This window comes from Chrysemys picta, chromosome 1, assembly GCF_011386835.1.
Source record: "Chrysemys picta bellii isolate R12L10 chromosome 1, ASM1138683v2, whole genome shotgun sequence".
Taxonomy (NCBI): domain Eukaryota; kingdom Metazoa; phylum Chordata; order Testudines; family Emydidae; genus Chrysemys; species Chrysemys picta.
In genome coordinates this window covers 135,928,634-135,946,579 of record NC_088791.1, presented here as the reverse complement: position 1 = coordinate 135,946,579, position 17,946 = coordinate 135,928,634, and the positions used below count along the sequence as shown (strand labels likewise).

At 44.3% G+C, this 17,946-nt stretch overlaps 1 protein-coding gene across 12 annotated transcripts in view; it reads left to right on the top strand.

Annotated features, from left to right (window-relative positions):
* TULP3 (TUB like protein 3) overlaps nucleotides 1-17,946 on the top strand; it is a 75,877-nt gene that overhangs the window by 46,072 nt on the left and 11,859 nt on the right. For 4 of the 12 annotated variants that reach the window (XM_065584289.1, XM_065584275.1, XM_005307833.5 and 1 more), the window contains exons 3-6: nucleotides 6,120-6,282; nucleotides 9,225-9,401; nucleotides 15,946-16,076; nucleotides 17,321-17,518. In XM_065584289.1, the coding sequence (XP_065440361.1) occupies nucleotides 6,168-6,282; nucleotides 9,225-9,401; nucleotides 15,946-16,076; nucleotides 17,321-17,518 (621 nt within the window). In that variant the 5' untranslated portion in view covers nucleotides 6,120-6,167. Of the gene's footprint in view, nucleotides 1-4,157; nucleotides 4,646-5,555; nucleotides 5,662-6,119; nucleotides 6,283-9,224; nucleotides 9,402-15,945; nucleotides 16,077-17,308; nucleotides 17,519-17,946 lie in introns of those variants that run through there. The other 8 variants (XM_042842416.2, XM_008173399.4, XM_008173401.4 and 5 more) reach the window with 5 other exon arrangements.

Below are 17,946 nucleotides of genomic sequence, written 5' to 3'. Positions count from 1 at the left end.
TACAGTGCTGCAACTGCGCAGTTTCTGCGCACTAAATGGCTTGGCAGTGTGTACACCTTGGGAGTTACAGCACAGAAAGCTGCTTTACTGCGCAGAAACTTGCCAGTGTAGACAAGGCCTAAAGAAGTCAGTGGAAGGGTTTAGGTCTTTGGTTGTACCACTCAGACCGAACAGGATTTCTCCCTATCTAGGTTCTACAAATAATGTCTGATTAACCAAAGACACTGGATAGAGTACTTACTTTGGATCTTCCTTCTAAAATAAAAGAGAGTACAATACTACATGTCATTTGATGTTAGGCAACGGGGCTAACCTAAGTAGAGGGATGGGAGTAGTTCACACCTCTCTGAGGTTCTATTTTAGGCTGTTTGCAGACACATTTAAAGAGAACTGTATTTGTTTGCATTCAGAAGGTTCTCTGCAAAACTATAGTGACTAGAGACTTGTGACAAATTTTGGAACTTCAATCTGTTAGAGCTGCAGGTCCACAGCAGTGCTGGTAATTAGACCTCTTATTTAGGTATGTACATGTAGATTTAAATTTTTACCTTTAAACACTTCTGAAAATTTTGGTCTATTTTTTTTAATAAATAGAAGCTTAAATTCTGCAGAAAGAGAGAGGTAAGCAGCAGGTTGTAGGGACACTGTGAGAGGCCACATGCTGGTCATATATTGTGCACCACACACTAAACAGGCTTTTTTCATCTTGCAATGTTTATCCCAGCTATTATAGAAATTAAAGATCTATTAAGCCACATGACTCAGGACCTAAACAGTTAACCAGATGATGCTCAGGGAGCAACTTTTTCCACAGCAGAGATCTGCCTTTTATATGCTTTCTGTGATGTGCCTAGCACATTTGTGGTTGCAATAAAAACGATGACAATTATTAATAAATAAATGGTGTAGTATTGCACACTCACGTGCTTTATTAGGGGGCTTGCGTCTTCCCCTAAGGCACAGAAAACCAAACTGGATGGCCCATTGGTCTGCTGTGTTATGCTAGACCTGATGGTCCTAACTCCCTGGGCAGCTTGCTGGAAATTTGATAGACTCAGTATTATTATTTTGTTTCCTGTGTTCACAGTGTTCTGAATTTTCAGGAATCCTGTGTAGCCTGAAAGTAAAATGTCATGGAAAGTTTTTAATATATAATGTTTCCAAAGTGTCAAATGCATCATGATAACCAGTGTCCTTTCATTATCTTATCGGGGACAAATGGAGCATACTGCTCCTGTGTCTTTTCCCTAAAGTACATTAATCTCCATTATAATATAGGGATGGAAGAAAGAGTTGATATTAGCCAAAAGTAAACAAAATCCAATTCTATTATTTGGACATCACATCAGTCTAAGAGAATTTTTAAAAGAACACTTAGCAATGTTGATTATAGAGTTGTTATGCCATCTCATTCAAACAAAGTGAACTGCACTCTAACAGCCTTCAATGTATGCTTGGGGGATTAGATTTGTATTGGTAAATGTTGGTAAATATTGATTTTACCATACACACTCAAAGGGACGAAAAAATATTCCCATCTATTATATTGTGGTGTTACGCTAGCATTTAGTGCAGCCTGAGCAGAGGCACCATTTAGGTAGCTTTAACGTTTGAAATCTTAACATATACTGTCATTAAATAATTATTGTCTGACCTCTCCTCCCCCATAATTTCACAACTGTGAAAATTTAAATAGATAAAACATCTAAAACAATGCTTAAAAATAAATATTGATACTATCTATCAAAATTATTAAACAAAAAATTCTGCTAAGCCTACTTAAATAACAGTGAGGCAGCACATTTTCCATGCCTTAATCAAACATAGAAATAGAGAGAAACTCTTTTAAAACAAATGACCGTATTCTTCCATTTTTTTCCTACCTTCTGGTTAACCAAAAGTTTTTGTTAAATGAAAGTGTGCATGATGAAATACTGTCCCACGTATACAGACCCCCTGTTTTCTCAAAGTTTTGGTGTGTCCCATAAACCCTTTGTTAAAACAGAATTGTACTGTACTAAGGCTATGTCTACACTACTGGCGCTACGGCAGCATGGCTACGGTGCCATAGCTGTGCCACTGTAGCACCATAGTATAGCCGCACTCTGCAGCGATGGAAGGGGTTTTCCCATCACTGCAGTAACTCCACCTCCACAAGCGATGGTAGCTGGGTCAATGGAAGCTTTCTTCTGTCGACCTAACCATGTCTACACTGAGGGGTTTGGATTTTTCACACCCCTGAGCGCTGTTCCTATGTTGACCTAAGTTTTAAGTATAGACTAGGCCTAAGATGGAAATAAACTTATAGGGCAGCAAACACTAAAATGCTTTAAAAAACCTGGCCTAGTAGAAGAATCAGTGAGGTTGCTCTTAGAGAGTTAGTTTACTGGTATCAGATACTGGCCCCCAAATTCAATCGCCGATGCCTATAGTAACTGGGTATATTCTTACTGCATGTATAATGTCTCTCTTGCTTCCCTTCTCCTCTTCTGTCTGTCAGATAAAGGAAATGTCAGTGACAGATTCTGTTTCATATTTATTTTGAGGATGTGTTGTTGACTCTTGCTGTCTTGCTCAATGACATTTCCTTTCCTCGTATTTCCTTTCCTCCTGCTCGTGAATGATTATGGAATATATTTTGGTTTTTTTAGTCTTGTAACAATATACTGGTATGTTCTGTGATCTGAGCCTGGTTATATATTTTGTAAAGCTGCAGAACCAGCAGACCTGAATTTCTGGTAAAGGGTCTGACTACCAATCAGTAGCGTAAATTTGCCCTTCAATATGTATTTGCAAAGTTTCTCTAATTCTTATGTAGTTTCTTCTTCCAAATCAATATTTTAATACTTAGAAAATATATTGTTAATGTTCAGGCTATCCTTTGTGTGTAACGTTACAATAACAAACTAACTTGGACAGCACAGGTTCCAAAATAACCCAGTAACAAACCATCCTAGAGAACATGACTCTCAAATAATATTAGAATAACAGCAACCCATGTAGCCTAGCCCTCAGGAATACCAACTACAACAACAAACCAACTCATGTGGGGCAGTGCTCATGAACAGTGCTAGGATAATAAACCAGGACATTCAATCTAGCCTTCATATGTGATCATGCAATTAAAGAAACAGTGTGCACACCCCAGACCTTCTGAGGAAACTTGCCATAAGAGATAAAAAAGAGCAAAGGGCCAAGAACTGAGCTCTGCAATTGAGAATACATGCAGGGAAAGAGCCATCACCAGAGACAAAAAAAGAGAGGGTAGTTTAGTAGGTTTGGAAGGGAATGATGATAAAAGGACACTTGCATCCAGGTGTCTACTTACTTTAAGGAGTATGTGGAGAGAGAAGTGGGGACTATCATCAGTGAGAACAACCTTCAGATTGCTCTTAAGATGATCTGTCTTTAGTGGAAGTGACTTGTACACATGTAGAACATCCCATTTGGCTTAGTGATGAACTACAGTGTACTAAAATCCGATTCTCCACTTTCCTTCACGGACCTTGTAACTCTCCGTACCAAACATAGTTCTCGTCACAGTTACCCGCATGCATCCAGCAGCGTCTTACCTTAATTATTTAAGTTAGAACTTGTTTACTTTATCACTTGTTATGACATCACAAGTGACAGGCTTATATATGTTGACACTAAGATTGGGATTCATAGTTCATTTGACTCTGGCTAATTTTGTCATTCAGCTTTGTATCACAAGGAATGAGTTCACTTGGTATATCAAGTTCTCTGTCATTCAGTTAGCTCAACACGAATGATTGAAACATCCTTGACTCCCCCTGTAGTTCCTACTCCTTCTTGTCCTATCTATGACCTCCAGTGTCTGAGAGCTGCCAGTTGTGAGGTCTCCTCTGGGGATGCCAGCTCCTATCAGAGAGTCCATTTCCTGTAAAAGTCCTGACTTGTTTTGCTGAGTCACAATAATATCTCTGAGTGCAATAGCAATGTCAGTTGGAAGAGTGAGAATTTGAGAAATAGTATGTGGCAGTGTGTAGTGGGGCAGCTGCCAGGAGTGCAGGGGTTAAAAGCAGCCCTTGGAGAGGGCTGTGGCTGGGACCCAATTAGAAAAGGGGTTAAGAGCAGCCACAGTTGTGGTCACACCCGGCCCTGATATAAGGGCTAAGGGAGGAGCTGGGTCAGTCTCACTCCAGCCTTGGAGTGGGAAGGACCTTGTTGCCTGGGAGCAGAGGGTACCTGAAGCAGAACAGTGCTGGGGAAGGGCAGGCAGAGCTCGGGAGCTCTGGTCTGACGAGTCCCCAGGCTGAGGCCTTGCTGAAGGCCAAAGAAGGTACTGGGGCTGCAGGGAGACAGCTGGGCCAAGAAAGGCAGCAGGTCCAACTCCCTTGCCAGTGATGAGTGGCCATTACAGACTGCAGTTTGCCCCAGTAAATGGGGGCTAGACCATGACTGGCAATAGCCACTGAGGCAAGGTGGTTATAGAGGGTTGGGGGTTCCCCTGGGAGGGGAGACCCAGACTGTGGGGATACTGCTGTGGGCAGAACCCCAAGGTAAAGGGCACCAGGGTCTGGGAGGGACATGGGGCCTGAGGCAGGAGAGACACCAGCCAGCAGGGGGCACTTTGAGGCTGAGGAGCTAATTCCTGAGGCAACCAGCAGGAGGTACTGTGGTGGTGAGTGCTTGACCTGTTACACAGTGTAATTGAAGACTCTATCACATTGTAATGCAGAGGCACAAGGGAGCAGGGAGAGAGGTGTGGTCTCAAGCTTAACTTTGGCATTTTGTGATGTGTGGGTTTGGGGTTTTTTTTTTTTTTAACCTTTTTACTGAGGCAAAGTTACTACGACATGTTAACATACTACATAGTACATTACTTATTCCTATGTAGCATCAGGTTAATAGTCAAAGAACCTGGCTAAAGATCCTGGCTTGCTGTCTGGAGAGTCCTCCTCATCTGAGTACATTAAAAAGGATGACCACATTTCTAAACACCCATTCTCTTCTTGGCACTTCTCTTGTGTACATACTTGCTGTGAAAGCTTTCCCATTTCAAGGACAGTCCTTATTTTGCTATACCTCAGTTCCATAGGAGGAGCAGTTACATTTTTCTGGTAATGTGCAATGCAAAATTTAGCTGCTAATAAAAAGAAATTAATTTGTCATTCTGTTTAAAATGTAGATCCTTTAATAGGGTATTAAGTAGGCAGGTCAGGGGATATGTAGGAAGCTGGCATTTTGTCATAAGATGAATTTCTTTAATAATTTCCTTTCCCATAGAGAGTTAATTTTTGTCCAAATCCCTCTCCCTTTTCATCTGGGTTGTTTTCTTATCAACATTTTTTTTGGTCAAAATTGTACATTTCTTAGAAACATTTTGTTCCAGCTTGCTCCTGGGTCAAGTCCTCAAATATGGTTAAAAGTCTTGATAGAGCAACCTTGTGTTAAGATTTCACTATAAAATATTTGAATTGTTAATCATGCAAAAGTAATATTGCACAAATATACTTCTCGGCATTTAATATGAAATTAGCTTATCTGTACTATTACACATTTGACATACTGAAATTTGATAACTGAAGATGTTATTCAAAAAGACAGAATGTTTAGTCATAGAATCAGAGCTACTGTAGAGAGGCTGGAGGGTCCTGATGGGTCGTCATTTCTATCCTATCCATCAGTTTTAAATAGGTAAGTTGCGGACAGTGATTAATGAAACCATGAGACGTGTTTTGTATCGCTAATTCTAGTTTGTGAAATGCTTCATAGTGGATACTGAATAAATCTGCTAAATTTAACTCTGTGAATTAAAGAGTTATGGCAGTTTATATTGGATACAAAGACAAAAGATTGCTGATGGCCAAGGATTAGGTCGCAGTCTAAGGTGGTGCTTTGACCCCTGGCTGCCAGCAATGAAATCTGAGAGTCCAAGTGAGTGCCCCACTCCAGAGTCATCAGTGAAGTCTGCATAGTGGAATCATTCTGAAGTGTGACACCCTTATCAGAGCACACCAGAGCTTTTCAGACTTCATAGTGGTTCCAATATAAAATACTTTGTTGCCAATGGCCAGGGAGGGACTATGCATTGCCTCCTACTCTCTAGTGTGTGTGGCTATTCATCCTTACTTCATTTCCTTTGTTTCTCTTAGAGAGCTCTTCTGGAGAAGAAGCAGAGGAAGAAACGTCTTGAGCCCTTGATGGTGCAGCCAAATCCAGAAGCAAAGCTGCGTAGATCAAAGCCCAAAGGGTGTGAGGAGCAGACTCCATTAGTTGAGACCCACACCCCTTTTCACAGCGATGTTGTCCTGCATGGTATGTAGCCCTCCTGATCAACAGACATTCTTACTAATGCTAGTTTGTTTTTACTTTAGGGGTGGTCACATTTACATTCCCCAGGGGAATGGGTGGGCGAGAAACTAAAGGGGTTGATTTTGTTGGGTACAAAAGAAGAGCAGCACTACAGCATTCATTTGTTCCTTGTCACTCATCTGCTGCTAAGCAACACTGTGCTGTAAAAAAACTCTCAACCTGAACTGGACTCCAGTGTCAGATTAGCTAATTAGACTGGGAAAATCTATCCACCTCTGAATGATCTCTCCTTAGAGTTGGACCAAAGCCATCTGGCTGAATGGAAGTGTGTGTGGAACTGTTTAGTTTCCTCACTTCCTGGGTACTTTAGTAGTGTTCCCAGAAATGTAGGGAGCTATAAATCTGGAGCAGGAGAAATTTATTGGATTTTTCTGAAGCAGTAAGAGAAAAGGAGGACAGAATAAATGAATAGCAGGAACATGCACTATCCTTCAAGACCGAGTTCTCAAAAATTGCCATGATAGGCTGATTGGGGAGGGGAAGGCAGTACAGGGGTTGATTAATATTGAATTTAGCTTTCTTCGTTTCCCCTGTCTCCACTGGCGTTCCTTATACACATTGGGTTTCAGCCACAGCCCAATTCCTGCTGACACTCTGAGGGAGTAAACTGCCCTCTGCTGGTGGCAGGGATTTTTGCATTCTCTTTCATCTCAGTCCTGGAATTCCTCTCCACTATCTTGGTAATTCACCCTAATCTCAAATTACAAATTCAAGTGTTTGGGTGAGAGAAGTTTTTCAGAGTCTTGTCCCTGTGACATGCAAACAGGATCCATTAGATTTAGGTCTTGCCACATGGCAAGGAGGTAAATTTTGGGATCAGTGGGCCCTGCATGTGGCAGGGAGGGGACAGCAACATAGCAGCGAAGTGTTGGTAGAAAGGAAAGCTATAGGCACTGTGGGAAAGCAAGGAGCCAGTGGCAAGAGCTCAGTGGTCTCACAGCATGACAGTGAAATAGTGGCAAGAACCATTGGGGACAGTGATGTAGCAGGAGGCAGTGATGAGCTCACAGCCCAGGAAGCCCCACAGATGATGGGGCATAGGAGGTGACCGTGAAAGCCCCACAATCCTGTGAAAGTATCAGGAAAAGTACCATGAGAGCCAGGATCCTCCAACCTATCAGGGAGGTAGCAGGTATGCCTTGGGGTTTTGTGATACACATTAAAGGAAGACCATGAGCTAAAAAGGATATCAATGAATGTATTAATCTTAGTGGTTGCTCCTAGAAATATCTTGTCTCCTGGCAGCCCATCTCTTTAAATGTCTCTCCTGTTCTATGGATCAGTGGCTGCAGATTGGGAGAAGAGTGAGAGGAGACTTCAGCTGTAGCACTTGCTGGACTGATAGCCTGCTTAGAATTAACTGGGAGAAAGCAGATTGAGAGAAACTTTCTGGTTGGAGAGAGCGCTTCTGAAATGAGACAGGGGAGAATAAAAACGCCTCTGAATCACAAAACTAGATACTACAGAACTCAGAGGAACGAGAGATGAAAATTGGATAGCTTCCCCTTTTATATTTTCAGACCAAGAATCTTTAAGATGGAGTGAAGGTTGTAAATGTGTCAGTAACCCAAAGGTAAAACACCTGAGTAAACCGTTGCAGTTTTAAAATACAAAAACACCAGAAAGCCAAGAAATCCAAAGCAAAGACTGCACTTAACTCTGCATTTCCAAACTATCTAGAATTTGTTTTAAGGTACCCCAAACAACCTTCACTCTTCTATATCCCTGACACATACTGCATCCTCTGTGAAAGTGTCTGTGACAAGAACTGCAGTATCTCAGCTGCTTTATTTGGTTAACCTTGGGTACATTGGTTCCACCAGAAACCCAGGTGGTGGCTACATATAGTTTGGCATCTTGCTTACAGCTGTGAACAACCCCTAGTTTACTGTGACTTACATAGTGGAGTATTCCTAGACTAACATCAAGGTGATTAACAAAGAACATGACTACAGTCCCTACGTAAAAGAATAAATGGACACAAGTCAGATATTAGGAACGGCAATATACAAAAACCTGTAGAACACTTCAACCTCCCTGGACACACAATAGCAGATTTAAAGGTAGCCATCCTGCAGAAAAAAAACTTCAGGACCAGACTTCAAAGAGAAACTGTTGAGCTTCAGTTCATTTGCAAATTTGACACCATCAGCTCAGGATTAAACAAAGACTGAATGGCTAGCCAACTACAGAAGCAGTTTATCCTCCCTTGGTGTTCACACCTCAACTGCTAGAAGAGGGCCTCATCCTCCCTGATTGAACTAACCTCATTATCTCTAGGCTGATTCTTGCCTGCATATTTATACCTGCCTCTGGAAATTTCCACTACATGCATCTGACAAAGTGAGTATTCACCCACGAAAGCTTATGCTCAAATACATCTGTTAGTCTATAAGGTTCCACAGGACTTTGTCGCTTTTTACAGATCCAGACTAACACGGCTACCCTTCTGATACATGACTACTGTGGACAGTAAAGGCTTAAAAAAAAAAAAAATCTAGGAGTTTCAATGTGTTTTACAAACCTCAATTAATTTAAACTCACAACACCTTGTGAAAATGGAAGTATCATCATCCCCATTTCGGGATGGGGAAACTGAGGCTTGGAGAGGTTAACATGACTTTCCCTAGGTAACACGGGAAGTCTGTCAGAGCCAGATTTAGAATCTAGATCTCCTGACTCATAATCCTGTAAAGTGCTTTTTTGGGAAGACAGCCTTCCCCCCCCCCCCCCTTTTGGAAAATGTCTGGGCACTCAGATGCATCAGTTTTCTGAAAGGGTGTTTGAGCAGGGAGAGGTGAAATGAGATGCCTTCTTGTGATGCTTAACGCAGTCAGTTACAAAAGCAGTGAGATTTCTCCATTCTGTTTCACTTTTGCCTGCAGGCATTGATGGCCCAGCTGCCTTCCTGAAGCCAGAAGTCCAAGACTTAGGGACCAAACTCCAAATCCTCTCCGTAGGATCTTCCACAACAGAAGACGATGCAGATCAAGACAATGATGAGGAGACCCTGATAGATACAGCTGCCAAGCCAGATCTGCAAGAAATCCTACAGAAACGAGGTGAGAGTTGGCTATATGCAGGGTTTGGACGGGGTCTCTGTCAGGTTTTCCCAGTTTATATTTTTTATTTAATTAGAAAACTAAAAATTATGAGGAATCCTCTCACAATACAAGTGTGCCTGTGAGTTTCCGTACACAAAGGCAGCCAGCAATTTCTAGAACATACATTGGCGGATGAGTCATTCCCTTGTCTAAAATGCTAATACGAACTGGTATATATCTATCACGTTTTAAAAGATTACAGAAATTCCGTATAATTTCTGGTCTTTCCAAAGGAAGTTGTCACAAATTGCCTCTCTTGGTTTTGCCAGAGTCCAGGACATTTTTATTCCATGTACCTATCTGTATTAATATTGTTACAACACAATATAGTTCTTAAGTATTAGAAACCTCCACAGCCAACAATGCAGTAATTACTTAACTGCTCAGGAGACCTGCAGGAAAGGTGCTCTTCCTGATTCAGAGGATATCCCAAACAGCTGTTATAGAAAATATGCGTAAAGGTTTATTGTCAAATACTGTGTCCTGTTGAGCAGTTTCTCATCAGAGTGTTCACGTCTGCCAAGTGTATCACATCCATGCCAGTACTGCAGGAAGTCTGTTAGTTGCGTGCTGTCTAAACATTTTACAGTGAAATAAAAATGAATACCAAGTCGTTTGAGTATCCGTTTACATTACCTTGCAGTGCCTGTCATCTAAAAGGTTCCCAAAGGACTTAACTTATGAGTTATGCAGTAATTTGTAAGGATCGTGTCATCCACCACTCAGAAGCAACAGTTGTTTATCCATGAACAGCAACATTACACAAGAGTTAGGACAGGAATTTCAAGAGAATAACTGATTGAAATTACATGGGAAATTTAGGGAGGCAGAATGTAAGTACTCAGATTAGAATTTGGCCAGAACGCCAGGGTTAACGCCTTTCCTCTTTCAAAATATGCCTTGGGATGTTTATTGACAAGTAGTCCAGAACTTAGCTTTATATCTCCTCCAAAACACAGCACCTCCAGCAATGCCCTGTATGTGCAATACCATACTGGGACATTGGTTTAATATTGATTTGTAGAGAAGAATGCAATTTACAGGATCAACAAAACCATGTACTACAGCACTTCCTGTGCTTTCCCACTCCTAACCCTACTTACCACAAAAAATCAGATAGGATCATAAAATAAAGTGGTGTGACCCCAAGTATAAATCCCAGGAAGCTCACAGAAGTTCCTTCTCAGTTCTTGTTCAAGTATATGCCCTGTGGGTGCTGTGCACTTTTGACTGGAGACCGTAAAGCAGCATCTGCAGGCCTGAGCCTACACAACAGCTCCTCATGCTCCCATATGAGGTCATGTAGGGAGGTGCAGACCCACTGTCACTCATTTATCTCTCAATCCATCTGTGGCTTGAGACGGAGCAAAACTTGGGTGATGTCTACACTACCGTGGTATGTCGACCTAAATTACACAACTCCAGCTACGTGAATAATGTAGCTGGAGTTGACATAGCTTAGGTCGGCTTACTTCGGTGTCTGCACCGCGCTGGGTCGATGGGAGAGTGTCTCCTGTCAACTTACCTTACTCTTCTTGTTCAGGATGGACTACCAGGGTCGACCTGAGAGCGATCTGCGGTCGATTTGGTGGGTCTTCATTAGACCTGCTAAATCGACCCCCCGGTGCATTGATTGCTGGAGTGTTGATCCGGTGGTAATGTAGACATAGCGTTAGTGTCTGCTGTTCTACAGCTTCCCACCTTTCTCACTTACTGTGAATTTTTTTTTCCGTTTAGTTATTTATTTAGTTTATTGTTTTGTTATTTTTATTTAATTTCAGAACAGTTGTGGTTTCAAAAGGGAGATCTCTTCCCTCCCTGCTTCAGGGTTTTTTGTTTAGTGCATTAGCACCAGATTATGCCAAAGACAGTGTGGTTTAAGCCCTGCCCACGCAACAGGAATTCTAGTTTTCTGTGGTGTCTCGGAGAGACTCACTTCCCATCAAGGGCAAGGTCTGCTCAGGGTTTAAAGGCAGGTGTAGAAAAGACAGAGGCTATGTTGAACCTTGCTTAATGGAACACTCCTTAGCTTCTGAGGGGTCTGCTTCCCCCCTTGCACATCAGCCTCAGCATCTCAGACAGCTCAGGTGACTGCTGGAACCTTGGCAGCACCCCAGAGACAGCGACTTCTAAGGCTCTTACCAGGGAAACAAAGAAGAGTGGTAGGTCACCCCATAAATCTCAGTCCTGGGAGACTTTGAGTCCCCTAAGGGGTAACCCACCCCTCTTCTTATATGGTACTGACACCTTGGTACCAATTTCACTTGGAGTCTGAGACTGAAATCAGTACCAAAGCATTGGTACCTGTAACAGGTTGCACACTCACCACTGTGGCACCTCCTGCTGGTTGCTCCAGGAATTAGCTCTGTCCAGCTAATGGAGCACCCTCTGCAGGTAGTGTCTCACCCGTTGTTCTGCTCTGCAGTGCTGTCTGGGACCTGGGTTGCTCCCTGGCTTGTGGCGTCCTCTTCTGGACACAGCTCTCCAGCTGTGCCCCACTCGGTTTTCTCCCCTTCCGGGGGTATCCACAGTTCTCAGTCTGCACCTGCCTTCATGGCCAACTGCAGCTCCAAAGTCTAGCCCCTTGCTGCAGGGGCAAGCCACAGTCTGTATTGGGCCATGCTCCTCCACGGCCAGGTGCAGTGGAAGGGAGGTGGGGGGACCCAGGCCCGCCCACTATTCTGGGTCCCGGCCCAGGGACCCTCTGGCAGCAGCCATGTCCTGCCCTCCTTCTTTCCCCTCTACTGCTCATGCTCCCTGGGCCACTTCCCTTTGGCCCTTGCACCTTCTCGGCCCCTTTTTTAGCAGGGGCTGCAGCCTGGCAGGTATCAGGCTGGAGCTTTCCCTCTGCTGCTCTGAGCCTGCCCAGCGCTGTTCTAAGGTGCCAGCCCTGGGAGCCAGTCCTCCCCCATTGCTTGTCAGGGAGAGACTCATATCTCTTCTGCTTTGCAGCCTTTATATAGGGCCCAGCCTGGCCCTGATTGGCTGCTTCTAAGCCTTCTATGATTGGCCAGGTTCTGTGCAGCCACTCCAAGAACTGCTATTAATCCTTTGTCTGCCAAAGTTGGGCAACTGCCCCACTACAGTACCACATAAGAAGTCATGTGCAGAAAAGTCTTCCATGCACAGAGTGGCTCCTACATCAGTACCTCTCAGCACCTTAATGTACACAGGGCTTCTACCTGCACTCCGGTACCATCCAATGTCAAAGAAACTGCTCCGTCAACTTCGCCAGTACTGCATGCACCAATTTCTCCTTGGCACCGATCCACATCCCAGCTCTAGCACCATTGGCTATCATAGCTCTCGACCACCCTCGAGATTCTTCTCCCTGGAAGATCTTCTCATTTTGGATAAAACAGGGTCTCCCTTACTAAGGAGCTCTACTAGATCTCTCTCTTGGGTACTGCACTGACAGCTGCAACTTGATTTCCAACACTTGGTACCAGCACCAATGCCTCAGGGCCCCCACCTCCTTTAGCCCAGGGGATGATATTTCTGACTCTGAGGTCTCTGTAAAGGGTTCTACCTTGGAACTGTCACACCCTTCTTGAGTCCATTTACTGAAGAGGGCCTTGTGGAGCCCACCAGATACCCTAGACCTTTGGGATATGAATATCCCTGGGGACCCCTCACCTATCCCCCTCCTGAGTGGGCTTACTGGAACCCCTGGGGGCATTTTGTGGAACAGTTTTGGAGGGTACCAGCCAGAAAGAAACCCCAACACCCATCAGTACCGCATCATTCACAGGCACTGACAGACCATCCTTCGGTGTCATATGCCCCCTCGGTACAAGAGGAGCAAGAGCCACAGATGGAGGAAAGCTCACCCTTATCAGCCAAGTCCTCCTCCTCCTCCCCGGATGAGGTTGTAATGCCACCATTGCCCTCTTCTGCTGATGACTTTAGGGCTTTCCAGGAGCTAATGAAACACCTGATGGAATCCCTCCAGATCCTGCTAGAAGAGGCCCAGGAGTCTCAACATTCCTTGATGGACATTTTAAATATCATCCCCTCAGGGAAAAATTGCCCTACCATTAATGAGGCACTGTTATTGCCTTCATGTACTTTATGGCAAACACCTGCCACTATTCCACCCAAGCGGGGAGATAAAATATGTTTTATTACAGATAAGGGAATGGAGTACTTCTCCCATCCCACCCCTAATTCCCTGGTGGTGGACGTGGCTAATGAAGGAAACCATCAAGCTCACTCCAGACCCTCTCCTTTGGATAAAGAGGCCAAACAAATAGACCTTTTGGGCAGAAAGAGCTATTCATCAGCAGCTCTTCTATTTTGAGTTGCAAACTACCAGGCCTTGACAGTGAAATATTATTTAACGGTTATTCCAAGTTCACCACACTTTATTGAATGCCTGCCATGGGACTAAAAAAACCAATTTCAGTCCTTCGTCTCTGAGGGTCAGTTAATCATGAAAGCCTCCTTGCAGGCCACTCTCGATGCCGCTGACACAGCTTCTAGATCCCTGGCTACTACTGTGGATATGCAAAGAGCATCTTGGCTTCAGCCTTCTGGACTCCTGAAAGAGGTGCAGAATACCCCTGAAGACCTTCTCTCTGAAGGGCTCAAGCTCTTCGCTTCACATCCTCAAAGATTCAAGGGCAATGCTGTGGTCACTGGGAATTTATATGCCTGCAACAAAAGACACTTGAGCAGGTCTCAAGCTGCACAGCGTTCCAGACCGTTCAAGTAGCACCCACACCAGGCTTTCTTAGACCTTCGGAGCCTTTGAGGAGGAGATCCAAACCTCACAAAAGAGGACAACTCCCTCGCCCCCTACAACCACCCAATCTGCACCCTCTTCTAAGAGAAAGTTTTGACAGATTGGTCAAGAGGATCACACATCCTGTTTCCCCAGATCCTCTGCTGTACAATTCTACCATTCCACCCACTTTCAGTGATTGAATATTCTACTTCCTACCTGCCTGGAAGCACATCACTTCAGACAAATGGATATTAGAGGTGGGTGACATGGAATATTGCATACACCACCACCACCACCACCACCCACCTCCCTTCCCTGTCTCTTTTCAGGGACCTCTCTCATGAGGAGCTCTTAAAGCAGGAGATCTAATCTTTCCTGCTCTTGGGGGCAATCAAGCCACTTTCCCTTGAATTTGTCAGAAGAGGGTTCTAGTCCAGCTATTTCATAGTCCCCAAAAGGCATAGAGGGTGGAGACTGATCCTTGATCTCAGACATCTGAATACCTATGTCATTTCATAATGCTTCAGGATAGTGACGCTAGCCACCATAATTACATCCCTAGATCTGAGAAACTGGCTCATTGCTCTCGACCTCCAGGACACCTGCTTTCATGTAGGTATCCACTCCTCCCACAAGCGTTTCCTATGTTTTGTAATAGGCCCTGAGTGTCTTTACGAAGGTCCATTCAGCAATAGCGGCCCACGTATGTCAGTGGGGTATCACAATATTCCCACAGTTGGATGACTGGCTTCTCAGGGGTCACTCAGCAACCTCCAAGGCACTTAGAAGCCCTCAATGGGTATCAGAAATAGGTCTCAGTTTTTGCCCATCCTACCATGGCTGGATTACTTAAAGGCTTACACAACTTGTTTCCCCCCTCATACAGAACCCCATTCCTCCATGGGACCTTAATTTTCTCAGTGCCTTTAAACCAATGTCTCCCTGTTCTCTCCTCCACCTCTCCCAGGCTATCACTTGGGATAGAGGAATAGAAGAACTCAGTGTGCTCATAGTAGACACCGTTCACTGCCTTCTTTTTAGACATGGTCACACTACATCCCAATCCTTGTTTTCTTCCTAAGGTCTTTTCAGAATACCATATTCATCAGGAAATCCATTTACAAGAGTTCTATCCAAACCTTCTATCCAAATGAAAATTGTGCGAGCAGCTTTTGTTACACGTGGGCATATTTAACTGAATGAATGTATAAACTAAGCAGTATGGTATATCATGTGTATGTATTAATAAAAGCCAGACAGCTTTTTATTCATTTCACTAAAGTGTCACTAGTAATATGGATTTCAAGGCTCAGAAAGCAATATCCCACAAGAGGAAAACTCACACTAGGAACATAAGGATTAATTCATAATAACATAATGTTTGTGAGATACTCAGTCTCACAAACTACAGCAAGGAGCATCAGATAAATATGTAAAAATAAATTTATATAACATAAGTGCCTGAAATTAGGCTACTGAATTCCTATTTCGGTACCCAAATAAATGGTCTGATTTTCAGAGATGTGGAAATATGGATTTAGGTGCCTAGCTTTAGGTCGCCCCATTTGAACATTTTATCTTTATTGCATTAAAGACAGTTGAAAGGGAATCATTACTACCCTAATATTACTTTTCCATGTAAATAGTCATTGCAGCTATGTTGTGGGTTAAAGTGAGGCTAGGAGCAGGGAAGGTAACTGAGGGACATGTGAATTGGTGATGCCGTGCATTTGTGACACCTTCCATTAGAGGTTACCTAGTCCTGCATTCTGACAGGGATCTCAGGCAGTTTGAATTTCGATGAGGACACTGAAGAGGAGGAAGAAGCTGGAAAGAGGTCAAGATCACATTCACCATATTCTGAATCTGAGAGGCCTAGTTCCGCAACCAGCCAGAAATCTGCTACAGTAAGTGTCATGAAAACCGTGTTCTCAATGAGAATCAGACCCATGCTTTCTAGTGCCCATGTGTAAGGTGCTGGCTTGCGTCCAGACCACAAAGGACTCACTCCCACAACCAAGTCTTTTTCCAGGCACAGTTTTATTTTCCAGACATTAAGCAAAAAAACTTAACAGAAACAGTCCTCATTCCACCTAAGGGACTTTTGCCTTTCTGTCACTTCTGCTTCAGGACTTACTGCAGGATTCTTCCTTGCTCTTTTGGCTGAGCACTGTCTCCCAGGACTTTCCCCCTTGCGTCCCCCTCCCCTGTCCCCCCCAGCAGATTCCCTCAGCCTCTCCTTTTAGGGGACTCTGGCAGCCTCTTCCAGGGAACTCCTGGATGCTCCTGCTCCCCTACTTCTCCTTCCTTACTGACAACCTGGCTGTAGGGAACACGTGATTTCCCCTCCTCCTCAGCTGCACCTCATTAATGAACAGGGCTGGCTGGCCCCAAGCTCTAACCATTAGAGTGGCTGACCCCCAGTTACAGTACCTCAGTGTTAAAACATGCTAGTTCCAGCCCCTAGCCTGTAGCTAGTGTGCTCAGACCTGAATCCAGAGGGAAGCCAGGGTGTTGGCTTCTGTACCTCATATCCAGTCCTCCACTAGCTTCCACTGCCATCTGTGTCTCTTTCTTGATATTCTGCATCTTGACTGTTGTCACTGTTCCTCTAGTGCTCACTCCTGCTATGGGGAGAGTTAATTCCACTCTAGATACAGTCTGAGCAAGCATAGACACACTGATGGTTTTAGCCGTACCATCATACCGTGGTTTTCCCCAGCCTGTCCCACTCCAGGATCCAGACTGATCAGAAAGTGCTATTCCTCATCCTGTCTTTTTTTTACAATACATTTCAAGCTTAGCTTAGTGATGAATACTACACTAAAAGGGACATTCCTCCCTTTGAATAGAACACCCTGCGTCCCCTCCCTAGCAAGCCATTCTACCCTCTAGTTACTGGGGACTCTAGCCCAGCTTCTCCTGCCTTAAAGGGGTATTCTTCTCCCAGGGTAGGAGAAACTTCTGTCCTGATTTCTTCTTCTCAATGGAGCATTTGAAACACAGAGATCTCTGATCCAGCATCCCTTCCCCAACCGAGCATTTTCCTCTTGTGATATGGGAGCCTCCTACCCAACAGGCCATTCTTCTCTTGGGTTACTAGGGCCTCTGACCTGATTTCACTTCCCTAATGGGATAGGTCTTCTCACAGGACACAGGTGCTTCCTGCACTGCATCCCCAGAGACAGATGCACAGCTGGGAGAAGTGGAGAACTTGGAGGAGTTTGCATTACGCCCTGCTCCCCGTGGCATTACAGTGAAGTGTCGAATCACTAGAGATAAGAAAGGAATGGACCGAGGCCTCTTCCCCACCTACTATATGCACCTGGAAAGGGACGACAACAGAAAGGTATTGGGACTAGCACACAGTCTCCAGCCCTGGGCCAGGGCCGGCTCCAGGTTTTTTGCTGCCCCAAGCACATTTTTGGAACGCTGGTGCCTAGAGCCGGCCCTGCCCTGGGCTACTGAACTTCTAGTACAAAACCTTTGGATGTGTTGTGGAGCAGTGCTTAAATGGGAAAGGAACCTGGAGCTGAAAGGAGAAAGTTTGTGGAAAGTAGGAGGGGTGCAGATCTCTATCTGAGCAGGGTACGAAGGCAGCAATTGGGAGGTGTGGAAGCAATAGTATAAAGAAGGTGAGCTAAAGCAGGAGTAAAAGAAGAGCGGAGGGATGAGTATCTGGTAAAATTTAGGAAGGAAAGGTGCTTAAAACCTGAGCCATTGGGTGGGCTAAAGAGAGCTGAGATATGGGGCTGTTTGCTCATGGGCTGAAGAGAA